This window comes from Atractosteus spatula, chromosome 26 (genome assembly GCF_055471065.1).
Source record: "Atractosteus spatula isolate fAtrSpa1 chromosome 26, fAtrSpa1.hap1, whole genome shotgun sequence".
Lineage (NCBI taxonomy): Eukaryota > Metazoa > Chordata > Actinopteri > Semionotiformes > Lepisosteidae > Atractosteus > Atractosteus spatula.
In genome coordinates, this window is record NC_142731.1 from 7,104,641 (window position 1) to 7,132,131 (window position 27,491).

At 46.3% G+C, this 27,491-nt stretch overlaps 1 protein-coding gene across 1 annotated transcript; it reads right to left on the reverse strand.

The window, feature by feature from the left end:
• Positions 1-154: 154 nt before the first annotated feature.
• Positions 155-23,186, reverse strand: wnt3 (wingless-type MMTV integration site family, member 3). Its single transcript, XM_088906504.1, has 4 exons — positions 23,083-23,186; positions 6,659-6,900; positions 2,641-2,906; positions 155-634 (listed from the first exon to the last, which is right to left on the reverse strand). The coding sequence occupies exons 1-4, from the start codon at positions 23,184-23,186 to the stop codon at positions 155-157; spliced, it is 1,092 nt and encodes a 363-aa protein (XP_088762630.1).
• Between the last annotated feature and the right edge of the window lie 4,305 nt (positions 23,187-27,491).

The following is a 27,491-nucleotide window of genomic DNA, read 5'->3' on the forward strand; positions in this document are numbered from 1 at the left end:
AGCCGTGTGTTTGACCAACACAGGGGCCTGGGCTTCTCGTGAGCATGCCCCGCGCGGAGGCCTGGAGCGGGTTTCCCGACGGAGTTTCTTCCAGAACAGAAGTGCTTTCGTTCCTTTTGTCCGACCCTCCTTCCCCTGGGGGTCCGGCCCCCCCTCACTTGCAGGTGTGCACGTCGTAGACGCGGACACACTCCTGGCAGCTGACGTAGCAGCACCAGTGGAAGATGCAGTGGCACTTCTCCTTGCGCTTCTCGGTCCGCGTGTTGTGGCCCCGCCCGCAGCACAGCAGGTCGCAGCCCTCGATGCCGTGCGAGGACACGTTGCAGCTGCGGTCCCGGGTCCCGAAGGAGCCCGTCTCGGGGTTGGGCTCGCAGAAGTTGGGCGAGCTCTCGTAGTAGACCAGGTCGCGCTCGGTGGGGTGCTTGAAGAAGGCGTACTTGGCGCGCAGCGTCTCCACCCAGCCGCGCGACTCCCGATGCTTCTCCACCACCATCTCGGAGGCGCTGTCGTACTTATCCTTCAGGAAGTCGCCCAGGGTGCGGAAGTCGGGCTGCGCCCACCAGCAGGTCTTCACCTCGCAGCTCCCCGACAGCCCGTGGCACTTACAGCGCAGGTGCATGTGGTCCAGGATGGTCTGCAGAGGGGCGATGCAGCAGCCGTTGGAACATCGCACCATAAAAGACACAGAGAACTTGCAGTCATGCACATGTCTCAGACCAGGTTTTTAATCTGAGTAACAAAATCTATTTGTTGATGTTATAGAAAAAAAATGTACAAATTTCAAATTGAGCACAAAATAGTCAGCTTCGTGAAAGCACTGCAAGTTGCCATGTATCTCGCAAACTCGCATTCAGGTCCCCACGGACTGCGACGTGGTGCGGCCCTTCCTGCTCGCTAGTCACTGTAAGGACTAATGTAACAAGACGTACGAGCGAACGAGTACAGGTTGTGCGTCAAGACATTTCACCGCAGAAGTGTTCTGACGTGATCTGCATTCAGAGTTAACAAAGTTGTATCTGTCAGCAAAACCGTCTTGGAGTCGAGAGCAGTATTTCTATTGGATTAAAAGAGATGTATTCACAAGCCTGCTTGTTTACAGTGTAATAAGGCTGCAACACACCGCCAGAAGATTTATTGCCTCTGAATCGTAGAACATCGTGCTGTGCATACTGTACCTGGAAATTTAATCTATTCTGTGATGTAAATTGGAGGTTTCACAAGTTACTGTGGACATTTGACTTTTATTGCGGTTTGAAATGCACTCATCGATGCTGGTTCTTTCTAACCCTGGAACACGGACACAGAGTTGGGGTTCCCCTTGGGCACAGCAGATGTATGAACGTGCATCACATCACTATCAATAACCGCTCATCGAGTTCAGGGTGATGGGGGAGCCAGAGCCTGTCTCAGGAAGCAAAGGATACACCCTGGACAGGACACCAGTCCATCGCAGGCACATCGAAGGACAGACAAAGGTGCACAAACACACTCACCCCAGGGCCAGTTTTCCCAGAAGCCAATTAACCTACCAGTATGTCTCTGGAAAATGGGAGGAATCCCAAACAAACCTGACAGCGCCCTTGAACCATTGAACTCAGGGCTGTGAGGCAGCAGTGCTAACCACTGCGCCACACTTGAACATGCATGCAAGGAGATACACAAACATGGTATTTACAGTATGTAACTGATAACAGCGCTCAACCAAGGCACCTGCGCAGGGCCTATAATCCCAGCAAAAGTCCGTACTGATTGTCACCAGGACACACCGAGCACTTGATGGTGCTGCCAGCTGTCTCATTATGTCCTCGGATGGGCCGGAATTAGACGGGATATTCCTCGATTTCAACAGCCCTTGGAGGTTAGTGCTTGTGAGCTAATAGTGTTATCGGTGAGGGCAGCACCACTATAACACTATTGCCCTAGTGCAAACACAAGCCTTTCTTCAAATATAGATTTAATTGGTACCAGACAGGTATTCCAATGCATTTTTTCCCCCTTTTGCTTCCAACAAAACACAAATGGGTGACCCTCAGTTCCCTGTCCGGGGGACCCTGGGGTTGATTGCGCCCTGACTGATGAGTGTGTCCATGTGATTTTGTCCCCGGCTGGCAGGCGTGATTAGAGAACTGAACAGAGACGGGTCCTTACAACACGCAGCCAGTCCGCAGTGCCCAGCTATCTGCCTAATAATGCAAGTTCATTTAGCTAAAGAATTCCCCATCTGTAGCTGAAAGCAGGTGTTTTGTTTTTTTCCTGACACGGGCACCCGAGCTGCAGGGCTGTGGATATTGGTAAAAGTAAGTTTTTCGACTTGGCTAATCCGACTGCGCAACGTTTCGCCGCCCGTCGTCTTGCCGCCAAATCTGAGGAAAAGGCTGCAGCGGCTGAACTTTAGCTCTTACAGTACGTGTCAACAAAAACTGTGGTTCTTTCTTTATTTTTCCCTCATTGTTGTTTACAAAGTGAAGTCACCGTGTTTAATGTAGTTAAATTATTAGAACTGGAAGGCAGCAAGTTCCCGGTGCCGCATCTTTTTGTGGCATATATACAGTATACAGTAGGTTTTTTTTTTTTGCGGTTCAAGAACCTCGACTGTACCGTCAGCAGAAGGAGGGGAGGGGAGGGGGGGGGCGGGTTTACCGTGCGACCGGCCTCGTTGTTGTGGCGGTTCATGGCGGAGCGGGCGTCAGGGCGGTTCTCCCGGGCGTCGGCGAACTCGCGGGACACCAGCACCCCGAACTCGGCGTCCTCGCTGCAGCCCCCCCACTTCCAGCCCTCGCCGGGGGGGCCCTTGTGGTGCGAGTCGCAGCCGCACATGGTGGAGGTGCCCTCCGCGCAGGAGCGCGTCACGGCGAAGGCCACGCCGGCCGAGGCGATGGCGTGGACGAAGGCGGACTCGCGGGTCGCTGTCGGAGCGGGGAAGCGATAGGGTCAGCCAGCAACCAGGTACCAAATATCACTCACGTACTTGCACGGTCTGACACGGCGCTCTGCCCTAGCAGCACCCCAAAACCTGGGCTCCCCAGGTCCCCCTTAAATCACCAGCAGGTTCAGACCTGTTGCAGGAAGATTAAATTGGACCGGTCAAGGCTGGATTTTGTTTCCCCCACAACGAGCATGGGACGACTTGGGAGGTCCTACCCTAAACACAAGGGAAACCGATCTGTTTGTTCACACCACCCCTGCACCTGCTACCCTAAATGTCAGGCTAATACGCGAGCATCTACGTCTGGCCCTTCCTGTCTCCACTACTGTGGTGAGGCTGGGGCTTTCATTGTGTTGCACATAATTTCTGATATCGCACACCCTTGTGAAAAACACAGCATACATAATCGCGTGTATGCAATAAAATAACTCAGCTGGAGAGAAAAGGAATTATTTGTGAAGTCTTATAGTTGGCTTTCTGTAGCTGGGACTCTGTTCTCTTCTGACAAGAAGGTTGTCACAGATGTGCAGGAAAAATCATGGCTCTGTTTCTTCCTTCATCATTTCTCCTACTGAATCCAAGTGATGATTTCAACTCTGATCTCTGCTCAGAAGCAGAATGCAGTCTGCCACTCAATCGATGAGTTTTATTCTTTTATAGCGCCTTTTAATCGTGAGCAGTCTCAAGGCACTTGACATAAATCATACAGAGAAATGTGCAGTAAGCGGAAAACGAATACTAAAATGAAATAAAGTCGCAGTTATGAAATGAAAAAGGAAGAAGTCTTGAGGCCAGGTTTTGAAGGCAGCAAAGGTTGTGTTTTTGATATGATCAGGAAGAGAATTCCAAAGACCCGAGGGCTGTCGCTGTGCGGTGTGGGATCCCTGAGACATCGAGGAGCCCAGAACTGCGACGTGTGGGGATGGGAGCTCTTGAAGGTACTCAGGAGACGGACTGGGGAGAGGCTGGCAGAGGTGCCGTGATGTTTCTGCTGTATGGAGAGGGGGCAGCTGGTCGGCCTGCACTCCGCAGGTGTTTGTTTTTCCCCATGCTCACCCCGAGCTTTGATGGGGCGACAGGTGAGCTGGAACAAGCGTGCGCGCTTGTGAACACAAAGGTGTTGGGTTTCATAATAAGCTGTTCCGCTCAGAGGTGGTGAAACCCCATCTCTGGGCTTGTCTTCGGAGTCGGCGCAGGCTCGGGGGCAGCGAGGTGGGGCTGATAGGGGAAAGGGAGACATTCCACAAACGCCTTGTTACCCTCGAGAGGGGAGGTGGGGTCATTACTGAGAGCAGGAGATGTTTGTTACAAAAAAAAAGAAAACCCACCTTTTCAAAGGGGCTCGTGTCTGGAGCTTTGGTGTCTCGGAAAGTGTCTTCAACACATGGGGTCAGCAGAGGGGGTGTCTGCTGCACTAGGAAAAGGCAGTTTGCTGAAACAGCTCCAGCCCGTCCTCTGGCCTAGCAGGAGTCTAGACCTGGGGGGCCTGAAGGAAGCGTGTGTGTGTGTGTTGGGGGGGTCTTTAGAGTGCAAACATGGGGACAATCTGGAGGCCACGGTAAAGGTCAAGGGGGGGGAATTTGGCCCGGACACCGGGATAACTCCCTACTCTTCTCGAGAAACGCCCGGGGATCTTTAATGACCACCGAGAAGAGTCAGGACCTCGGCTTAACAGCTCATCCGAAAGACGGACTCGAGCAACATCAGATTCGGAAATCTAATGAAAGGGTACGCACACGAAACCAAGGTGCGTTCGTCCAAGACCTGAATTTAGTTTTATCACTGTGTTGAATGAGTTATTTACCACGGATGGAACTCAAAATTCCCAGACTGGCATTATCTCACTTCTAACACCCGTCGGAAAAAATGAGGGAGGGCGGTCGTTCCTGATCCCCCCCCGCACTGGAGTCAGGGCTCTCCCTGAAACCTGGTCTTCTGCTGGGCTCGGTCGTCTCGAGTGATGAAGAGATCTTTTGGGAAGGGGCGAGAGGGAGAGAGAGGGGACGAGGGGACAGCCCTGGCCAGGCCTGGTAGGGCCTCTCCGCGCTTCTTCCCAGTGCAGGCTGTGCGTTTCGCAGGCCGGGGAGATCTGGCCATGGTCCCGGGGCACTGCTGCGCTGCTACCTGCTGGGCCCATGAATTCGCCTTTGTTCCCCTCGTGTCACACCGTATTACCCGCACAAAGAGCCCCGCCGCGCACATCGCTATGGCCTAGCGCTGCCCAGAGCTGGCATTCCCTGACGCGCCCCCCCCCACCCCTTCCCCCTGTAGCAGCGAGCCTCCGACTCCGTACCCCCCCCACCCCTTCCCCCTCCCCCCAACCCCCCCCCTGCCAGCCATCATCCCTCTTCCAGCGTGATGGGTAATGTCGGGAGATCCCTCTTTTCAGCCTGTTTTCATGTCAGAGTCGAAAGGGCGTGTGAATGGGGCGTCTGTGGGAGAGAAGCAGTGAGAGATGGCTCGCGCTGGCCTTGGCGCACAGTAGGGGTTGATCTGAGCCCCCCAGACCTTTTCTTATTCCCCCTAATCTCATTTGCCCCCCCCACAAAACCCACCCACCCTCTTCCACCCCCCCCCCCCCCCACACTTTTTTTTAATTTTGCTTTTTAACAACAGTGGTCTCACATTTGCCATTCCTAGCCCTGCTTCTTCCTGACACTCAATGGCTCCGTTAATTAATTTCCGATTAGGAGTTACACTCCAGGCGCGATCTGTAAGGTTTAAAGACCTGACTAAGCTAATTAATTAAGATTCGGGAGGGTTTTTTTTTCTTCCCCTCTCTCGAAGCAAGCCAGTCCTTTTCCCCCAAACATGCTGTGTCTGAAGCAAAAAAAAAATGACCATTCTCTAATCAGTGACCCTGCCGAAGATGCTTAATTTTCTGAACGGCCACCTTTAAGCCTCATAACTCCAGTGCTTATGGGGAAACACAGCCCTGACATTCACTAGACTTGAAAACCTCTGGTTTTTACTGTATTTGCGCTCACCAGTGCGTTTCATGGAGGAGATCAAAGAGAACAAGGCAGAGAAAAGGAATCCTACCCTCGAGAGTTGCAATATCTGGGGGATATTTTGAAATTATGGCCTAGCCTGCATTTTATTCCATTTTAGCATTCCGATACACACACAGGAAAAGCCTTCAAAGGCAATTCAGAAAGAAACCCTCATGAAATTCAGCATTTACCTCTGGAGGAAGAGGAAGACAGAACATGAAATGTGTCGAGAGTGGCACCCAGATCAAAGGAGGAAAGTGAGCTTTAAGCATGAGGCACTTAGAGTTACAGTAGCTAACTGTTCAAGAAGGATAAACTAATGAGTGTGGGGTGTTAGCTTTTATTTTGCAGTCCTTTTTTTTTTGGAGCAGACAGTATAATTACAGTGAGTCACCAGGTGTGAAGAAGCCTTATGTGCTGCTGTATTTGTGCAACAATGAGCCAGTAAAAACAGTTATACTTTTAAATCCTTCTCTTCATATCCGTCGCAAAATCTCCTCCACTTTGACTAAATTCCAAGTATTTCTCCAAAACTACCCTTAAAAGATGTTCTCTTTTATTAACTTACTTGCAGGGATTCCTCTAGACATCTAGACCTCGCAGTTCCCCGGGGCAACGGGGAGGTATCGGATGAGCGAAACTGCACTTTGGTAGAAACTTTTAGCGCACAAATGTCGCAAGAGATTTGGTGCAGGTAGCGGGGCAGCCAGGGAGCGGGGTCGCGGTCCTGCTCTCTTACCTTTGTCCAGGACGGGCCCAAAGATGGCCAGGTTGTCCTCGATGGTGGTGCAGTTCCAGCGCCGGCCCCTGAACTGGTGCTGGCACTCCTGGATGCCCAGCTTCACCCCCTCTGCCACGCTGGGCATGATCTCGATGTAGTTCCTGCAGAAGCGCAGCTGTTTGGGCACCAGGCCGGGGATGGAGCCGCACAAGATGGGCTGCGAGCCCAGAGAGGAATACTGCTGCCCCAGAGCCAAAGACCTGCGGGAGATGGCAGAGAGGGGAGACCAGCGATGAAATGCTTTGCCCCTATAATGCAAATCGCATTATTTTCTGACAGGACACCACCCATCACTTTCATTCATTGATAAAAGAAAATGTGCACTTACACGGTGGGTTTAAGGACACAGGCACCTGATCTGTTCAGTGAACTTTTGACCCCAAGGATGTTCATCATGGTCAACCCAGCCCTGTCATTTCTGGTGCGTGTCCTTACTGAATAATGGTTGGTATCGGGCCTGGTGTGTGTGTGTGTGTGTGTGTGTGTGTGTAGTCTTGACTTTAAACTTAGCTGGCCTGTAAAAATGTGTATTTGGAGTATTCAGTTACATCTGCTTTCTTATATTCTCTTTCCCTCCCAGTTTCATCGCGCTGCTTGAATCAGAAAGGACTGAAGCCTGCAGGCTGTCCTTTGATGTTGCTGTCCAAATCCTCTTTACTCCCCACAACCCGAAGGACTGCGGATGTCAGAGCCTAGCCAGGTGTCTGTTCACTGGGATCACTGTGATGCAAGGAGATTCGGGAAACCAGGTATTTTTTCAGTTGTTTTCCACAGTCATTTCCATTCGTGGTGTAACTAGGTTGCCCCTGTAAGCAATCATGGCCACTGAGTATCCGAGTGCCCAAGTGACAGCCCAGTGTCCCAGTATCTTGACCAGGGACACTGTCCTGTAGGAGGCAACATCCTTTGGAATAGATGTTAAATTGACCGTGTGGTCATCACACATCCCATGACAAGGGTGAATATGTGAATTTGTATTTTTGTCTGATATTGGCATCCTACATTGCCCAATGATGCTACATGCTGCATTGTTGGTTGCTTGCTGGTAAAAGTTCTGACTTTGCACCACAATTCTCTGCTTTATTCCTTCAAAGCACAGCAGCATTAAAGCACAGCTCATGCCCTTAACAGCAAACACCAAGGTGCAATGCACATCAGCCCTGTTGTCACAGACTTCCTCATTAGCAACATGATGAGAACACATTGGATCAATCAACAGCTACTGTAGGACTGAACACTGTAACACACTACCTTTGCAGATAGTTCTAGGGTTGTGCAACACATTAGTCTTTAGCTGTTTGTTCTGAGCATTGTTAATTTGCCTAGCAGGTCCTTATATCCAAGGCAACTTCACAGAATCACAGTCTGACCAATGAAAAATCACAGATTTTCAGGGGTCCTGCAACTATAACTGAGTGCAGTAAGAGTGAAGCAGTAAATGAGCTACACTGTAGCCTTTTGAAATTAGAAATACAGTGTGAAGTACAGAGTGACTTTTATATATAACGGATGAAAACAAAATATTATGATTCAATAAATGCATGAATTTTTCTAAGTTTGACAAGCAGTGCATTTCAGATTTATGGTGTTCTTAAGAGAAGGAAGTTGCTGGGGATGTGAATATTAATAAACTCTGCCCATTTGTGCAGTGTTTGTCACTATGACCTCACTAACTTTGACCAGACAGACAGGCATACAGTATGAACACATCTTACAAGGAACACTGTCCAGGGTTCTGGTGGTTTTTTAGAGTAAGCAGCCATTGAAGAAAGATGTATCATGTGCAGTGCAGAAGAATTGTTGGTTAAAAAGGAGTAGTAGTCACAGGTGCAGGTGTCAGTAATATTACATGACATCATGTAATATTATTGATTACATGAGTTAGCAATTTTGCTTTAGTGTTTTCAAGTTATACACCATTCACCACATATTGTGTGTATCTACTATGATGGATTTTTCTGGTGTTGCTTTTAAGTTCAATTTGTTTATTGGATTTTCAAGGAAAACAAAAGACTATTACATAGTACCAAATGCAATAATAATCAACTGTGAACCGTCATCGTGGTATGGCAGACTTTGTACCTAAACAAACTGGGTGACGGTGCTGTTTCTCATCTCTGTTGCTGCTGCTGCTGGTGTTTCCTGTCTGACCGGCACTGTCTTGGCACGGCACCTCTCTGTGTCGGCCCTGATGTTGACGTGATAATGGGATCACAGATCCCGTCAAGGAGAGGGCCGCTGCAACCAGACCCTCGTGAAGCTGGCAGCCGGATAGCTGCTAGAGGCCATTAGAAGCAGAACAATCAGCCCAGATCAGGCTTTACCACAGTTCAGGGTGACATCAACCCCTTCAGGGTGCAACATTATCAGAGGGCTTTCTCCTGTGCTACGTGCATCAGCATCCTTTGCTTGTCAAGAAATCTGCTCAGATCAGAAGAGCACGGAGTTGCACAAAAAAGAAAGAAAATGCCCCAAGAAAGTTAGGAGCGAGGTATTGTGAAGATTCTTACGAGTCGGGGCTTTTTGATCTCTGCCCGCAAGGTTCATCTTCACACCAGCCCAGAGAGCGGGCCTGGTTCTGCACCAGACTAGGGACCTGGGGAATCTGGGGCACCGCGCCGGGGCTGTATAGTTCCAGCACAATTTCAAGAATCGCGGCCGAAAAGCGATACAAATCGGCATTCTGAGAACGGCAGTGATGGTCACGACCAGACAGAAAAGGGCGGGGGATGTTCTGAGATGAACAGTCGCCTGTTGCATCTGTTGACTTGTCTTTGACAGATAGTTGCTGTTGCCAGAGACTCTGCTTTTGAGAAGCGGCCGACGGCTTCTTTTCCCACTGCCCTTCTCTTTCGGGGTGCGCTGTACCCTTCTTCTGGCCGGCGGACGGCCCCCAGCAGGGTTTGTAGCAGGATGGGCTCAGCCCCGCGCATCTGAATGAAACGCTTCAAGTTGGCAAACGTTAACCAGGCAGCTGGTAGCAAGTCTTGACTTACCCTGCAAATTATACCCCAGCAACAAAATATAAAGTAGCTAAAGTGCACACTTTTGTATGTTGTGCATGTCTTGTCATCCACACTACTCCCTTTGTATTCATGCTTGTTAAACAAGGTTATCAGTCTGGTATTGATTGAGACTTTTTGGCTGCTGTAAATGACAGATGGGCACAGTCGTGTAATGCCCTGGCACATGGTGGTCTGCGCTGGGACGGGATGGCGCACGGTTGCGGTTATGCAGTTGGCTGGCCGAACCGCTGGTTTTGGATTTGTTTCCCAACCTCATTGCGTTCGAGTGGAGCCGGTCTGCTGGGCGAGCTGTTCCCATTCACTCACGGCAACACAGGGCGAGTGTACCTGACAGCTCAGCGGAGGGCTGCTTGTCTGGTTGAGTCTGTTGTTCTAACCATACAGTGGTTTTCTCGCGGGCTGGCTGTGTTTACAATCCATTCTAATGCAAAATACATTTCATAATCCTTTATAACACATAACAGGCAAATAAGAGCACATGATGACCCTAGCCCCACCTCTAACCCTACCATGACACATACTTTGACTTCTGTAGCAAATGCTTTATTAATTGACTGTAAACGCTGTTATAGCTTCATTAATCACAGCCTCTGTGACGCTGCTGTACTGTCTACCTTAGAACACCAGTGGTCCAGTTTAGTGGATTTCTATGCAGATCTTAGAAGTGTTATTGCATTGGAAGTGCATTTAAAACAGAGGACAGGAGCTCATAGGCTTAAAGGAGTGTGAAACAAGCTACCCAGCCATGTTGTTAAAGCCGATACCCTGGCTTCTTTCATGAAACAGCTGGATGAGATCCCTGGATTAACTTCGCAGCCTCGATTCTTCTTTTCTTAATTGAGTGGATCTTTTAAACCGCTGCACACATGTGACGTCCAGCTGCACAGCTGAATAAGAGCAGTCACTGCTGTGACCTCCTGTCCCGGCCGCTGCCCACCTGGACAGGTGTGGAAAGACACCGACGGTGAAGCAGGTACAGTATGGACGTGTGGGGGAAAAGAGGAGAGAGAGGAGGCAGAAACCCTTTCTCGTCTGTCTTTCCCACGGTGCCGTGTGTGCATTGAACACACCTGTAGAGTCCAGTCGTTCTTGGCAGCTGCTCTGGTAGAAACCCCTTTTGTGCCTTTTGTGTCCCCAAGTTCAAAATGCAGTGCAGCATCTCCCCAATATTAAGAAGCCTCAGTGAAAAGAACAGGGAACAGGAGGGCTGGAAAAATACCCAAAGCCCACAGGAGATGCACAGCATGCATCCTTATAGTATTTGGGTTTGAGGGAGCGCTTGCCTTCCTGAAGACAGGGAAGAGAGTTATAGACCGCACCCCTGTCCATTGACCCTGACATCTTTGGAACGTTACATCTTCGTCTCTTATCTACAGTCATGTGGTTCTGTCTTCCATGTCTTCCCATTCCCATCTCTTCCTTCTTTATCAGCACACAGAGCATGTGAGCCTGTGAACTTTGTTTACAAAAAGTTAAACTTTGTTGACTTCATTCACACTCTCTGATCTCCTGTGAGGAAAGTTCCAAGTTTACACTCTTATCATCGCTGACCCCACATTGGAAATACAGCATGTGCTCTTTGTACGCCAGGTTGCTGTTCGGTATTCATCAGTTATGTTTTAACCCGTTTGAACACCAGTTTACCATTTTTTCAAATCTGTTGTGCATTGAAAAGCAAGGCTGCCCAAATAAGAAGACAATCCTATAGAATTCCCCCCAACTCCTACAGTAGGACAAGAGTTGTGGGTCACTGATCTGTGCATTTTATCTGTTCCTTAAGAGAAAGACGAATCAATATGCAACTTCATCCTAAGACACTGCTGTTGGGGAGGGTCTCCTGTTCAGTTTGCTCTGTTATAGTCTTGACAGCGCCTTAGAAGCAACCATGATGATCAAAATGATGTAATTTTGGTGAATCAGTTCCTAGGAATTTGAAAGTTAAAGCGTTATGTTTTTTTTCTTCCATATACGTAATTTCTCAGGCTCTGATTGTTTGACACCTGTGATCAGCTCGCCAGTGAAGAGCTGCGGGAAACGTAGGGAGTTTTCCAGGTTTGTGAGCAACGGAGAGAATCACAGAAGTGTGCACCTCTTGTGGTGTGCCAGTACAGTATATGTAATAGTAAAAATACTGAGGCATTGATGGAGTATTGTACTGCAAGTGACCCTGGGGATTTAAATGTCTTTCTTTTAAGATGATTGCATTTTCTTCAGTGGGAGAGATTTCTGCTGTTATTGCTTGGATTCACGCTCTTCTCTCCCAGCTGGGTGAAGGGAAACTAATTGCTTGCTTTTGTATTTTTACTTAATGGTCTGCTGAAACTCTCTGGAGTCAAATATGTACTTAGCTTGTTGCTATATTCCACCCCTCTTGTCCTAAACTATAGCACAAGGTCATCATACGCCAGTCTTAGTATCTCTGGCTCACTGTGGAGTTCAGAGTCGTGCCTTGAATTCTGTCCCTAAGATTAAAGACTGCTGTGTACCCCAAAAAACTTAAAGACAGTTCTTTAAGGATCTTGCATTCTGCTGTGTTGCATCTAGATTGAAGAATGATCTTCCGAAGGACTTGAGGACGAGGACACTTGGCGCTTCTAAAACTAAATTCAAAACCTAATTTCCTATCACACTCTTCCTGTTTGAACTCTTTACTATTGTTATGTGCATGTGTTCATGCCTTCATATGGCATGTCACTTCTTTTATCTGTTTTTATAAAGCTCGATGGGTTGAAAGGCTTCCTCCTGTGTATAGCCTTTTTCGTGTTCTTTTATGAAATGGATATCATCTTATCACAGCACACTTGCCCAAGGTCGCCCGCTCCCAGGCACATGCAGATCAGCAGAAAGCATGGCTGAGCTCCGGCACTCCACCTCTAATCCCAGCCTCTTGAAGTAGCCCAGGTGCGTGTGCATGTGTGTGAGGTAAGGGGGTGGGGGGCCTGTTTTACAGTATCAAGAGTGGAGGGAGAGAGATGAGTGGGATTAGTGTGCACACCAGCCTGTCAAAAGTCATTCCTTCTGTGCTTTGCTCCTGGGGCGCTGTCTGAAGCCGAGTGGAAGGAAGGGGGAGGGAGATGGGGGGAACCTGGAGTGTGTGTGTTTTTACTTGTAGAGTGATGTCCCCTTTGTTAGAGATAGGTTTTCCAGTAAAGGTTATAGCCTTCATTACTTGTGCTTCTTCATTTTTATACTGATAACTACACGACAGAACTGGCCACGAGTTGGCGGTTCCACTACCTCCTGCGTGTGCGCCGTGCCCGGGTGAGCCGGCAGTTTCATTTTCAACGTGGATGCAAATGTTTGCAAATCGCCTGGTCGCAACACATGTGGAAGGGGGCGAATGACCTGACTCCCGCAAGCGTGCAGTTCTGCTTCGTGCTCTGGGAACTGAAGCACAGGGACTTTTTTTGTACACTTCCCAATACTGGTACGACAGATACGTCTGCTCTTACTGCTTTGCGAATGCACTTTTTTACCAAAAGTTAAGTTGTTGCCGAGAGACATTTTCGCCAGCGGGAACGAAGATGGGACGAACGGTGACACAGTACATGGCTCATACATTCTCCTTTTACTGCTTCCTTCCTGTTCCCTCTGAATCCTGTCTGTATTCCCAACAGCGTTGGTTGGTTCTAAAGCGAATCACATACGAAGTAAACGCCACACCCTCCCAGTGCATCCACAGCATTTATCCCAGCTCCTTCACAGACGGGGCAGTGAAAGGTTGTAGGTCCACATCCCTGGTGCAGCACCACTGTTGCAACCTTGCACTGGGAACTTCACTCCTGTTGTCTCAGTAAAATACCCAGCTATATAAATGAATGCAAATGTTCGCCAAGCAAATTATGACTTACTAGCTAATATGACCACCAGCCGCCACACAGGACAGCTAACTATTAAACCTGAAGCCATACTGGTGACAAATGTCATGCAACATTTGCAGAACAAAAAAGATGTGGAGCAAGACATCTTTCCAATAAGGCTCGTCACACTAATAGAATCCCTCATCACAGTGAGCCTACTGGAGCTCGAACTCTTCTGCTCTAAGAAGGATCAGAAGGATATGTAACTCTGGGGATTGTTAAATTGGCATCTTAAAAAGCTTTCCATGGTGCTTAAGAACTCCATTGCGTTGTTCTCTTATTGGGATAAAAACAAAGTTAGCACACTGTTTTGTGTCCTAGGGAAATGGTTACATTATCCTCTTTTGTGACAGCCGTGCTAATGGGACTAAACTTTGCTTTGCTCTGGGGATTTTTTTATCAATTTAATGTCACTGGTGCTTTCCAGAATTATAAACTCTGATCATCATCAAACTGATTTGGCATAGAGGTAAAAAAGTGTTTTTTTAACAATCTGATTAAATTCCTTTCTGGGTGAGTCGTGGTGTTTTGATACTTAAATGTAATATTTTTTATTTTGCAGTATTTCGTTTCCTGCGTTTGGGGAAATAGTGTGGTTGAAGATAAGGCTTTGGTTGTTTTGAATGTGCCCAGTAGCTTTGGTTTGGCAGGTCAGTGCACAGTTACATGTGCTAGAGGCATGATGTTAAGGCTTGGAAAATAACCTACAGTATCTTGAGATTCATGTGCTAATATTGAATCCTGTAATCATTTTGAACAATGTTAAAAACAAGGATCTTGTCACCTAGTCTTCAAGTGCAGAACCATCAAATATAAACTTTGCCACAATTCTAAAGTTAGTGCCATAATCAATGCATTTTCAGTACTGATGTAAATGACTGTAATATTCACTCTTTGCTTGATAAGACACAAGCACTCATAGGTTTTAATTCTTCCTGAGGTTCTGATGCAATAATAGGATAAATCATTGACCTAACCTCAGTATCTCCCGTTTCCATCTTTTTAGTCAGTGAGATCCTTGAAAACTTGATCAAGATCCTAGAGAACCGGTGCTGTGCTCAAGGAGGACACTAGAGGGAGCACGTGAGGAAATCGTAGAAGCACTGCGATTGCAGAAACAGCTCCGACACTAGCAGTAGCAGCACTCAACAAACAGTGCGTTAATCCCGTGTTTGCTTCCTTTAAAACTCCTGCTTTAATTGAGTCTTGTGTTTCTGCTTAATTAGGCTGTGTCATCAAAACCTTGCAGTTTTTCCCACCATTAAAAGAACTGTTGTGGGATTGTAGAGTAATGCATACATACAGTAACATGACTGGGACATGCAAGTTAAAATATATAGCTTTTGAATACATATTCAAATATCTTGCTGTAGCACTTTCTTTGCTGGATACATAATTTGGTGAATTGGTGACCTAAGATCTTCTACGTTGTACCGTGAGAGAATTAAATGCTTCCACAGTCCTGCAGGCTTTATAGAGCAGATGAGCAGAGATCTGGAAGGTTTAACGCCTCCCAATTAAGCAACTGATTGATCCAGTTAAATCATTCCAAACTGAGCTCCAGAACCGGAGCTGCTTCCTGTGAGACATGCTGCACGTGCCGAAAAGAACTGCAAACAAAAGCCTCATTGAAAGCACTGGCATCCATGATCAAAGTTTTAAAAGATTAAATTATGATTTGGTCATCAGTGAAATGACCGTCAGCCCTTTAAAACTCCTGTACTTGCTTGCAATGAGCTCCATCAGGGAGACTCAGACCAGCAGTAGGTTTCAGTTTACGGGGTGGAGAGCTCACGGCTCAGCGTACTGGTCATTCAGTCCCGTGGACCAGGCCTTTCTGTCCATTGTCCTGGCCCAGCTGTGGCGATCCAGTCAGTTGGTAAGGCTTTTCTGAACCCTCCCTCCACCCCCCTTGTCTCTGTAGCGTACAGAGCGTTCCCCAATAGCTGGTCTGCAGTGTTTCAAGCCTGGCCCCTGCAAATGGGTCCAGAACTTAATTTTTCTGAACGACGTGACAGAATAGGTCGCTTTACATTAACGGCAAGAGAACAGCTATTTCGCAGGATGGGCAGGATGGCGAGTTGTGTAATCGGCAGTCTCTCTGCAGATCCACCTGGCTCTTGACCTGCACTTTCGACCCCAGACCTCCACCCGCTTTACGGCCAGGGTGCAGCCTTGTAGCTCTAATTACAGGGGCTCTTTACTGGGAGCATGGCTGGGGGGCAGCCACTCACCCAGCTGAGGGGGGGGGAGGAATGAGGTCATCTATGTTCTTGTCATTCCTCTGACCGGCCATGATTATCGCAGCGAATTCCTTTGGCGGTGGTACACCGTCGTGCATGCCATGCTTTGAGGTGTGCTTGAGCTGGCTGGGTACCCCAGAGTAGCAGCCCGTTGTGGTGGCACAGTGCAGGGGCCCATTTGTCCCCGGATGTGGGTGCCAGACACCAGGTGTAAAAGGTTTCAACTTCCACAAACACCCTGTTCTCGTACAGGTGGGTTTTAGGACCTTACAGCTCCAGAGAGCCATGATTCCAGCCACAGCCAGAGAGAGAATGGACAGTCTTTTCTAAATGTGATATACAGTATATATGCTGTGTATAGCATCGGTCTGCTGTCCTAGATTCCCTCTCTCCTTCCCTTATAAATTAAATCCCTTCTTGTCAATCAGACATCTCTTACCATGTCGGAGAAACGTCTGCACTCTTTCTCTCATTCCAGTCTCAGCTACCGTAATACTGTCTCTCACGCCTATTAGCGCTTTCTGTGATGTAAGACCACTGTTCTCCAGCCTAGCCTCAACCTGATAAACTGTCTTAAAACCCCTCTAATTTCATGAATTGCAGTTGACGTAAAGATACTTCAGGATAATTTCTTATATTCAGGTAGATGCATTTCTTCAAGGATGTTTAGTCAGATGATAGATTGTGTGATGAAATGGAAAGAGCATTTCACCCTATAAAATCGGATAAGGTTGTAGCTAAGAAGCAGTTTTCTATTGCTTAATACTGACGCAACCACACACAATTCTTAGAACTGTGTAGGACCAACTCTAACAGATAACTTAGCCTGGAAATGAGGAAGCTATGTAGGAACTTAGGTTTTACAAATTCGGAAAAACACAACAGAACAATCTTTACACAGAGAGTGGTGAGGGTCTGGAGCAAACGCTTTCGTCATATTGTTGAGGTTACACTACGTGAAATTCTTAAAGAGATTTCACAGTTCATCACTTTTACAACTGTTGCAGTTGAGTTCACACTTGCAGTACAGCTGGGTGAATCTCTGTTATTTCTAGACAAACAGCACTTGTCTTACTTTTTTCCTTTGCTGTGAGCGAATGGAATGGGATTTTTCTGTGGTGCTTAGAATGCAGAAATCCTCTGTCTCTTTTTTTTTGTTGTGTTTTGTGAAGTCTTAAGTTGCAGTCCAATGGCTTTGGGCAGATCAGATAAAAAGTGACAGGACTCCTGAAAAATGTTCAAACCTGTTTTTTTTTCTCCTTTCCAATGAAGACATTGAGATGGGAGGGAGATCCCCTCCAGTCAGATCAGAGAGCGGAGGTGTGCACTGGTGAACCTTGCTGCCAGGAAGCCAACTGGCAAATAAAACTCACGAAATCTGCTGTTGATCATGGGAAAGGTGGTGTTTGTCCCTCATGTGTAAAGCCTGCCTGCCTGCTGAGCACATCTCTTACGTTAAACCAGTGGAGGAATCAGTATTTTGTTTTTAGCCCCATTTTAAAGTCAGATTTCCTGCTTCTTCTGGTAGTAACTTCTTGGTGTTTTCTGATATTGTGGGATTTCGTGTTCAGCAAATGTCTGGTCAGTTCCAGAGGAATGTCTAATGCTCCTTTTCCTGACCCTTAGTCTGCTTCTCACTTTGGGGTCAAAGGTTACAGGACCATATCCGACTTACAGCGGAACCTGGACTTCCCCTCTCCGTTAGTGTACCAGGAAGAGAATCGAACAGGAAGGAAGTGGATTGGGAAGTGGGAATCTGGACGTATGCAGCAGTTTTAACATAGTGGATCCATGAATGATTCCAGCAGAGCCAAGTTAATATTCGAGCTGTGCGGAAAGCAGTAGTTTTCCCACACATCGGGTTTTCTTCTATAGAATCTATGTGGCCTCTTACATAATGTGCTACATGTTTTACAACGTGTTTTCTTTTGAGCTATCAGAATAAGATTGTCAGTCCAGCGTTTGCAACAACAAACAGCTCGAGAGCAAAACTGGCTCATGAGCAGCATGTGGACTGCAAAGAGAAGGCATTTCTCTACACAGTGAGTTGCAGATGTTTGGAACAAATCATCCAGCTGTTATCAAACCCTGTTATTACCTTATTTGTCGGATGCTGTTATCCAAAGCTACCTGCAGGGAGTACAGTTGTTTCTTTCTCATACATACGAACTTTGTCAGAGTAAACAAGTACCTTGCCGAAGGTCACAGCGGCACAGCCCTACATGGGATTTGAACCCAGGACCCTCTGTTCAGGAGTGCACAGCCTTAATCAAAGCCTTGATGAGATTTTTGAATCTATTAGCTCCAGGCTGCCAATTGAACTGAGGCTCTTCACCTCTGTAATCTTTCTGATGTTGTCATATCATCCAAACTAACCAGTGTGGTTTCAGCTGTATCTTATATAAACTGCAAGTACTTTAACCCAGGGCGGCGATATTACACTTGGCTTGGCTATTTTCTCCCCTTCAATAATGGGATTGTGTGATGAATCATAGTGATGTAATTGTAGCAATCGTTACGTTCAAAAATCAAACAGATTAGGAAGCGTGGCTAGTCCCAAATTAGCATGTGCATAAAGAAGGCTTGGTCTGCTCCTTTAATTCACATGTCAGCAAATATTGCATCATTTCAGTGGACTGCAGTTCGTACTAAAAGTAATTACAAGGCACAAGCAGACAGAAAGGACTGCTCAGAAACAATTGATGAAATGATGATTAATCTTGGAGTCACAATAGTGATCACATCCCTTAGGACAGCTCCCGTGGTGTTACAAAGCTCTTATCTCAAGAAAGTTTCTTTTTCTTAAATTTGCTATAGTATATCCATATGTTTACCAAATTCTTACCGTAGTATTTCTGTGGTTTTCTTCTCATATGCTTTACAACACTATAGGAACGCTGTTCTGCACTGTGCATTACTGTATTTCACTGGTACAGGGGAAGTCGCAGCAGGATTGCAGTAAAACCGAGGTGTAAGTGCAGGAATAGTGGGGTTAATCACCCAAAGTAAACATGCATAAAGTATTAAGTGACTTTAATCTACATCTTTAATAATCTGTATGTAAGACTTGTGCTGTGAGTTCTTCCACAGCCGTTATCAGTGTGGTAATTTTTACTTCATGGCTGGGAGCTGGCAAGAACTCTCAAAACAAAACATTCAAGCTCCTGTTTTTTTATCGGACTGTAAAAGTGCACTTTGTCTTTTTCCCTGCGAGCAATGCGCTGAAGGTATAAAATTCATTAAATTTGCTTCCTTTAACCCGCCTTTGTTTCTCTGTCACCTCCTCAGCCTGGAGATAAGCCTTCTTTTTTTCTCCTGAATTCTCTTAAGCCTCAACATCCTTGATCCGTTCACACACAATTCCGAAAGTGCGGATTTCCCCCCCCCGACGAGGATCATTAAAGCCATCCGATTTGGGAAGGTAGGGAGGTGGGGTGTTGCTGGCATTCCTGAGTCCTGGAGATCGTGGAGGTTATAGAATGCAATTCATTACCCCGAGCTGCTGGGATGAGAAGCCTGTGTCAAAATCCCTACACCGTTCTCCAGATGTGATCAGGGTCTCCCATTGGCTTTTACAATAGGGAAATAGCTACATCTTGAAGAATGGCCAACCCAGCCCCCCGCCAACTAATATCTGTTCTTCAGTGACCCATTTTCACCCTCTCTGACTCTAATTAAATTCTCCCTGCTCTTTTCTGAACAGGGGCCATAGACTTTATACCATCACTGTCCGGTACAGAGGGGTCACAAATACTGTGCTTCACCGCAGAGTGCCCTCATCGCGTTTTAGAACAGAAACTGTGTGCATTCACATCTGTTGATCCCCATTGCTTCATCACAGTAATGTGGAATTGGTAACTGCTCGGGAACTGTATTTTGTTATTTGTCGTTATTATTACTTGTCTTTCTTCTCAGCAGATACGGGACGAAATTGTGCTGATCTCTGCAGATTACAATGGGAAGCTTTAAGTTTACAGGCTTTTGTCTCACATTTTGCTCTAAATTTGCGTCACTTCCTCTTGCAGTGACCCTCTCTGTTGATGTCATCACATCAGTACCAGGTAGCAGGCCCAGTAGCTTGGAAGTCATTTTAAAATATTTTTTGTGTTTTAGATGATTGTTATCTGCCGTGCATGAGCTTTAGCAGCAGGATCTAGGCATTTCGGCTTACTGGAAGGCTGTACCGGATGCCCAGTAACTGGCATGTCAGAGCCAGGGCTCAAATCCACACATTTCCAAGTGAACCTTGCCTTTGCTTCTGTGCTGTGCTGTGTTCAGTGGAAGCCTGGGTCTGTCTATACCTGGGAGATGCAACAATCCTGCCGGTTGTTTTCTTGCAGAGAATGAGCGGTTATCCTGTCAGGGGCTGTTTTTAGGCTTTTAGGCTTCTCCAGGGATGGAGAGAGATTATGAATTAGGTTTTGTTAATAGCAATGCAGTTTGCAGGGCCACTGTGTTAAATGCACAGAGTGTAAAACTCAACTTCAAGCCTTGTTTAGGTGTGTCCATGCCGCTAAAACACACCTCTTTGTCAGTCTAAGCACTGTATTTCTGCAGTATTCTTTTACTACTCGTGGAGTGAGACTCGGCAATCTGTAGTCTCTCCTGTGGTCAGAGCCCAGGGAACGACAGAATGACACTGGGAATCAAGTAATAATTAGTCATATAGTTGTTTTGCCAGTTCATGAAGAGACGGGCACCCTCTTTCAGTGCCTGTTGTGTTAATCGTCTTGCCAATGTGCCCTTTTCCCAGAGATTTAGAGGGAAGAAAATGGAGGCTAACAGTGAAAAAAACCCGAAACCCTGGTTTGAAGTGAACTGGAAACTTAAGGTTTAAATAAACTGCAAGTTCTTGAGACGTGTTATAATCCTGTGGATTTGCCTTAACTGTGCAAGAACTGCTGAAAAGAAGGAGACGGCATCATTATCATTATTATTATTTTATATAACCAAAATTAAGTAGTCATTAATTATTAAACCTTATTATGTTAATCTCTGAGTAGATTGTGTCTTCATCTGAGATACTTTATCTTCATCCCTCAGAATCATTAATTATTAAACATTATTATGTTAATCTCTGAGTAGATTGTATCTTTATCTGCATCACTCAGAATTCCTGGGTATTATATCATCTCTGAATCAATAGCAGACCTCTTTTCCGAATGCAGTGTGCGCTCTGTCTTCACAGCTCTGTTTCTACCTGGGCTCACGGGATGCTGACACGGTTTATGCGTTCCCACTCCATCACTGAGATGGGATTCCGCCAGAGGAAGACCGTGTTGTCAGTGGGCCGGTGTGAGAGGTGGCACGCGTTGCTGACTGGTTTCGTTCTGATTTCCTACAGATCTCAGTTAATTCCCTCTCTTCTCTCTTTGACGGCTTCTTCTCCCTCTGGGGTGGGGATGGAGTGACAGGGCAGAGCCCCAGTCAACCAGCAACCGCAAGCTTCACTCTGGCAGCTCTTAGTAATTTATTGCTGCGCTTTTGTAGTGATCTGAGCTTGGCAGAGCTCGGGGGCTCCGTTTCAAATATTCTGCCCTCTGCCCGCGGGTGAGAATTCACTCGCATCACCCTGCTGTTCCTTCTCTCTAAATTGTTTCGGTTTCAGGTTATTTGGGGGTATCAGCGGTTTTGTCTTAGTGCTTGAGAAAATGCTTTCCTCGTTTCTGGTTTAGCAGATGAAAACTGGCTTTGTATCCCGGTGTAAATTTGCAAATCCTGTTACCCTGAGTGTAATGCAAATAGTCAGAAATTTTTGCATGCGTGTTCTGTATACAGAATACAGTGCAGCACTGGCGTCTGATCATTGTTTTGTCAAGGATGTAGGCAAAGCAAGCTGGATGCAGTTTTTATGCTACTTTTTCAGCTTTGCTACATTACATTGTACATGCACACCACTGGACCTTTCCGTAACAACATGCACTTATCCTCTGTTTCATTTTGCTTTAGTCACGTTTTGCTGTTGAAGCAGAAATCAACTCTCGCTGTCCCACAATGTCAGTTAAATAAAGCTTTTATTGTGTTTTGGTAATCTGGATAAAATTAGACCCAGCGGTACACTGGAATACTGCACATTTTGTTTGAAAGATAGGAACAGACAACAACAGCAGCTCATTAATGTAATATAAGGGCAATATGTCCCAAAGCCAGAATTGGAAATACAGTATGTGCAATAGAAAAACATTTAGAAAAAAAACATTTCTCTATCAAAATAAGTGTATGGAAAACCTGCACCCATGACAGTCTGCTGTTAAATATACAATCAACGTTGATGATTATTAAGTTCATTTATAAAGTGGTGCTAAATGTCACCTGTATTTCACATCACAGGCTCACATTAGAGAATGAACTAGCTTTAAAAATAGTAATAGTGATTTTATTAGGGATGATGGTGGCATGTTAACAATTGACGTTAGACTGTGAGCTGGGACAAGCATTAGTCTTAAATCTTGAGGTTGACTGGAAGAAGAAAGCCAGTTTCTGTTGACCATATTACACCCTCCTCAAAAAGACCCCCCCCCCCCCACAGCTAACATTAAGGGAAAATTAAGCATTTCAGGTGCAGGAGAGTTAAATAGCCCAGGAAGGAGAAATCTGTGTTTATGCCTGGACACAAATTCAGAGGCCCTGGGGAAACAGGGTGCAGTTCACAACGAACTGGGGAAAAGACACCAGCTCTAAAACGGCTGAAACACATTGCCCATATGGAGCTGCTACGATGCAGATTTCCTTCAGGTGATTTGCTAAGGTTTTAAATTCTTCATCAGCCTGAGGTTATAAAAAAAAAAAAACTTGAACAAGTGTGGTTGCCGTTTTCGGATCTTAGTTCTGCTGTTGCGTAGTCATTTTTTTTTCAATCACAGACTGACTTTGAGCAGTGCTAATGAGCAAACGGGAAGTATTTAAAGCAAAAATGTATGGAAATACAGGTACACCTCCAACATTGTAATGATAAGCAAGAAACGAAACCCTAAGATTTTTAAGACAGATATCAAATACCAGGGTGCTACTCGAAGAAATTCTCTTGCAGCCCGGGAAGAAAAAACAATGGATGTGTACAGCATCATGATACCAATAGCTATTCGCAGACGCAAATCAGAATATTTCTGTAAGGTGCGCTGAAGACAGGATTCTTTCAAACTGAGCTTTGCCATAGAGCTGACGTCCAACAGCACTCTCCCATTTCCCTGATTCTGCTTTCCCGGGCATTCAAACGAGCAAGTTAAAATAAAACTCCGATGACTTGCACTCACCACCAGATGGGATAGCCTCCAATCACCCTTGAACCGGACAGCCAGACGCAGAGGGTATATCCGAGCAGGTACCAATCCATGAGGTATACTTTGTGTGTATACATGTATACAAATAGATGTCCCAATGTACAGTCCCAGTGAAAAAATCACCCCTAACAATAGAGGGGAGAAAAACTTTATTTGGGGAGAGAGGGGGAAAGTAAAAGTTTGAATTTTGCTTTTTTTCCCCTGTTTTCTTTTTTTTTCCTTTTTACGGGCCAGAAAAATGGATGTGCCTGCCTTCTTCCAGTTTTGGAGAGTGAGCTGGTCTCTCTCCCTCTCTATCCCTCTCTCTCGCTCTCTCTCTCTCTCACGCGCGCTCTCACCCTGCCTCTCTCTCTCTCCCTCCCTCTCTGTCGTTCCTCTCCAAGGTAGCTCTCTTTTTCTCTCTCTCTCTGTTTTTTTTTGCATAGCTCATCCAGGGGCTGATATTAAAAAAAAAAACAGAAAAGAGAGAACAAGGTTTGGAGACGTCAGCTGGCAAGCCAATCATAGACGATGGCCTTAGGTTACAAACACACACTCTCGCGCAAAAAAAAAAAATTCTTCGTTTCCATCTGTCAATCACCCACCACCCCCCGGTAATGTGGAAAAAAAGAGGGAGAAAGGTAGAGTCTTTTTTTTTTCCTTTATCTTTGCATCTATAATCTTTCCAAGAACGAGCTGACCCCGACTGGTAGGGTTGCTGGTGTGCTTTCCTAATGCATAGTGGGATAGGATGGGCAGCTACAAGTTCCTTTTCTGGGTTCAGCCCCATCGACTTGGCTGTTACCCCACAAACCCACCCTCCCATGTACCTCTGGAGTTTACCCCCCCTTTTTCTTACATATATACACACTCACACAGCAGAGCAATGGTTGGGGGGGGGGGCGGAGGGGGGGTTAACCATCCCACTGCAACAGCAGGACACAAAGGCAACAATAAAGCAATAAAGCGTGAGGATGGGCCAGGCAGGCACCGGCACAGCCCGGCCAGCCACAGGCCGAGCGCTCGTCGGGGGACCGCCCTCCCGTCCCGACGGGCCCGGCACAGGGGGAAGCAAGCGAGGCGGGCGGCGGCGTGGGCGACAGAGGTGATCTCCCCAGCGCTAGGTGCGCTTCTCCGCGGCGGGGGGGGTGCGGGGGTGGGGGCGAGAGGCTGTCTCGCTGGCGCCCCCCTGCCGAGCAGTCAGTCGGGCCCCATGTTCATCGCCATGGTTGTTGATCGCTCGGTTAATCGGTCAGCAGAGGTTTGGGTTCTCACGAAGTCTGCGCTGAGGTCGGGCAGGATGGGTAGTCGGCCGGGAAGCCCTGGACGGGACGTGCACCGACCGGCCCTGTCTTTGTCACTCAAACGCCACACAGAGCTCTCAGGCTGGGGGCTCACTTTGATCTCCTGCACATTTCGTTGGGGGTTCACCAATCCGGCAGCAGGACGGCCTAAATAAACTTCGGATAATGTGCAACACAGGACTCAACAAGTCTATATGTATTAATACAATGAACACATTGATTGTCGAACAGGAGAGGAATTGCCCATGTCAGCCTGGAAGTAAATTATTTTTTAATTATTTTTTACATTTACAGGTTTTTTAGAGGTCATGTTACCTGCAGGAGTATTGCTCAAGCCTTAGGAATTTTAATTTTAAAAAAAAAATTGCAGAAGTGGTCTGATGTACGGAGCTTTAGGGAAATTGATTTGCAGCATGCTAGCAGAGAACAACATCGGCCAAAATGCATATTATATCAAAATGCAACTTTTCTGCCCAAATGATGCTGCATGAGGTCACACACATGAAAGGCGTTTGTCGACATAATTCACATACTTGCATGCAAAGTGGAATTCCTAGATAACCTGCTAATTGTGGATGCAATAAAAATGTCACCATCCGTCTCCATTTGTAGGGAATAAATGCAATGCCCTGGTTTCTTATAGCAAGGCATCTGGATGAATGTTGATGATAGCAGAGTTGTTTCCTGGAGGGGGTGGGGGGGGTCTGTTTCTTGGTGTATGTAACCTTGTGGAATCAGTGTTGGCTCCAGCTCACAGGGGAAGGAGGTGGGAGTTCTGTCGTGGGCTGTTTTGATTTTGCTGTGCCTCACCTGGGGTTCATCTTTAGACCCCAGTGTGTGGCCCTGCTGTACCTACACAGGTGTGAATGGAGGCAGTGGCCAGTGAGACCTGCAGGATCTGTGGCCTGCCTGATGTTTCCACTCTTCGACAGACATGGGGCTGAAAGCGTTTGGCGAGTGTGTTTGAACTACACTGGGTTACTTCGACAATTTTTTAGAAAGCCGGTTGCAACATGTGTCATTACTATTGTAAGTGTGTAGATTTCAAGTCCCAGGACTCTTGCCCAGCCGTTTTGCCCCATTCCCCACCCAGCCCAGGGTAAAAGCACCATCCTTAAAATCTAAGGAGCTCCTATTCTCTCACTTGTTCTTTCCTTCAGAGCCTGGAAGATGTTTTTTTTGCCATTTCTGTTGTTACTTCAGTGTTACATATTCTTAGCACTAAAAGTGTAATATTTAAGTAAAAAAATGTATTTATAGCTAGTTTTGGTTTGCTTATTTTTTAGGTTTTGGGTGTACAGATCACCTGGTTTGAACAGCATTCTCCTTTCAGCAAAGAAGCTAACTCTTTGGCTACAAATTTAATTCCTGTCGCAAACTTGTCTTTTCATCCCTGCCCCTCTTGTTTCATGAGCTCTAGACCTCAAGCTGTGCTGATCGATCGGTCTGCTCACTTCAGGCTTCTCTGTGTGTGAGGGAAGGGAAACACTTTGTTAAAGATCCTCCACAGGCCCTGGAAAATACTGAAATCAAGAAGAGGCCAGTACAGATTTTAGGATGCTGACCCTGGGTTTCAAAAGGACTTGGCAGGAATCACTGTGCAACTTTTGGTCAAAAGCTTTGCTGCTTCTGCTAGGATCGACGGTCCCTAATCACATAAATGATTGCATTTGTCTTGATACACAGAGTGTATATTTTTAGGTGTTCTAGAAAGCAATAAGAAGGGCTGAAGACTGGCAGTCGCTGAAGATCACGTTAAACTGGCTTCCCGGTCAGCAGGACACCACACAAGGGGGCGGGGAAGGGCTGTTTATCGGAGGTCACAACAGGAGTCTGTTCCTTTCTTTTCTACCTTTGTCTTGTAGATCAAAGGGGATGCACAGCACAGACACTGATGCGATCGATCCGAGTCCCCTTGTTGGAGCAATCAGGAACTTCAGTGCTCTTCTGCGTTTAGAGACTTTTTCCAATTCCACAGATTTCCCCATGGTCAAAGGGGAATAATCCTACCAGTCGCTTCAGAAACATACTGTTTCTGTAATAGCTGAAACTAGTTTGACTTGCAACGTATAGTTCAAAAGAAAAGGCACTAATTCTGTCTTCAACGGATAGTGTTCGCATTTTTTGAAAATTAGATATGACAAGTTCAGATAGATTTTATGCAGCAACCAAAAGTGTCGATTTTATGTGTGTCCAAACACAGAAACCGTATCACTGTTTTCTTTACACTGTACAACTAAAATTGTTTCAGGACTGAAGAGGCTTATCTGATGGCTAACTTGTGGTGAATTTGTCTATTTTGTGCAATTGGTGTTTTTCAATTACATAGTGTTTCTACAGTATGAGTGTTACTCACCTCAATGTGTTTGCAGGCTGTGTGGGAAGAATTATAAGTCTGGTTTATTACATTTGAATTATGACTAGGGTTGTAATCCATTGTCTAAATAACCTTGTCTTGCTTCAGTGTGGGGAAATTGTAATAAACTCCCTCGTCATCAATATGACCTGTCAGGTTTGAGATCCAGGTAAATATATTTCATTATTTTAGTTATGATAGCCTTTTCGAAATGTTGGGTCAGTGGGGAATCATTTATGCTGCAATTAACTTAATGACAGCGTGCAATCAGGTGCTGGCTTTGAATCGGAGGGCCACAGAATGTTTCTCTATTGGAATGTTCTGAACTGGAAGACAAAGGCTTATCACGTTGGGGTCAGTGGTCTTAGGGATGTCATTTGAAGAAGATGTACTGTAGCACAGTTATGCAGAAGTACAGTCTTCTTAAGGCTCTTTATTTTTTGTGGGTGTTAAATAGGCATTATTTCCCATGAAGTCTGCAGAATTGTCTCTGATACTACTGTCCCAGGTCCAAGGGGGTCTGTTTGCACAGCACTGTAGGTGCTCATGAAGTTTTACAGCACACAAAGCACATGTCAGAAACTGGTCTGGAGGCGTTATATCTGTGATGAGAAAGGATACTGCTTTTTTTCTTAAGAACACAACTAAACTAGTTCTCTCAATGTGTCTTTGATGGCTGTAGGTCAATTGCTCCTTTTACATTTTAAATCAAAATGTTTGATTTTCTGCAGAAAGGTACTGTG

Coding starts and splice junctions, on each gene's coding strand:
- wnt3 (XM_088906504.1), bottom strand. CDS start 23,186: ATGTATACACACAAAGTATACCTCATGGATTGGTACCTGCTCGGATAT. Junction 6,901..23,082: donor GGAGGCTATCCCATCTGGTG/GTGAGTGCAAGT, acceptor CATCTCCCGCAG/GTCTTTGGCTCTGGGGCAGC. Junction 2,907..6,658: donor TGGGCCCGTCCTGGACAAAG/GTAAGAGAGCAG, acceptor CCGCTCCGACAG/CGACCCGCGAGTCCGCCTTC.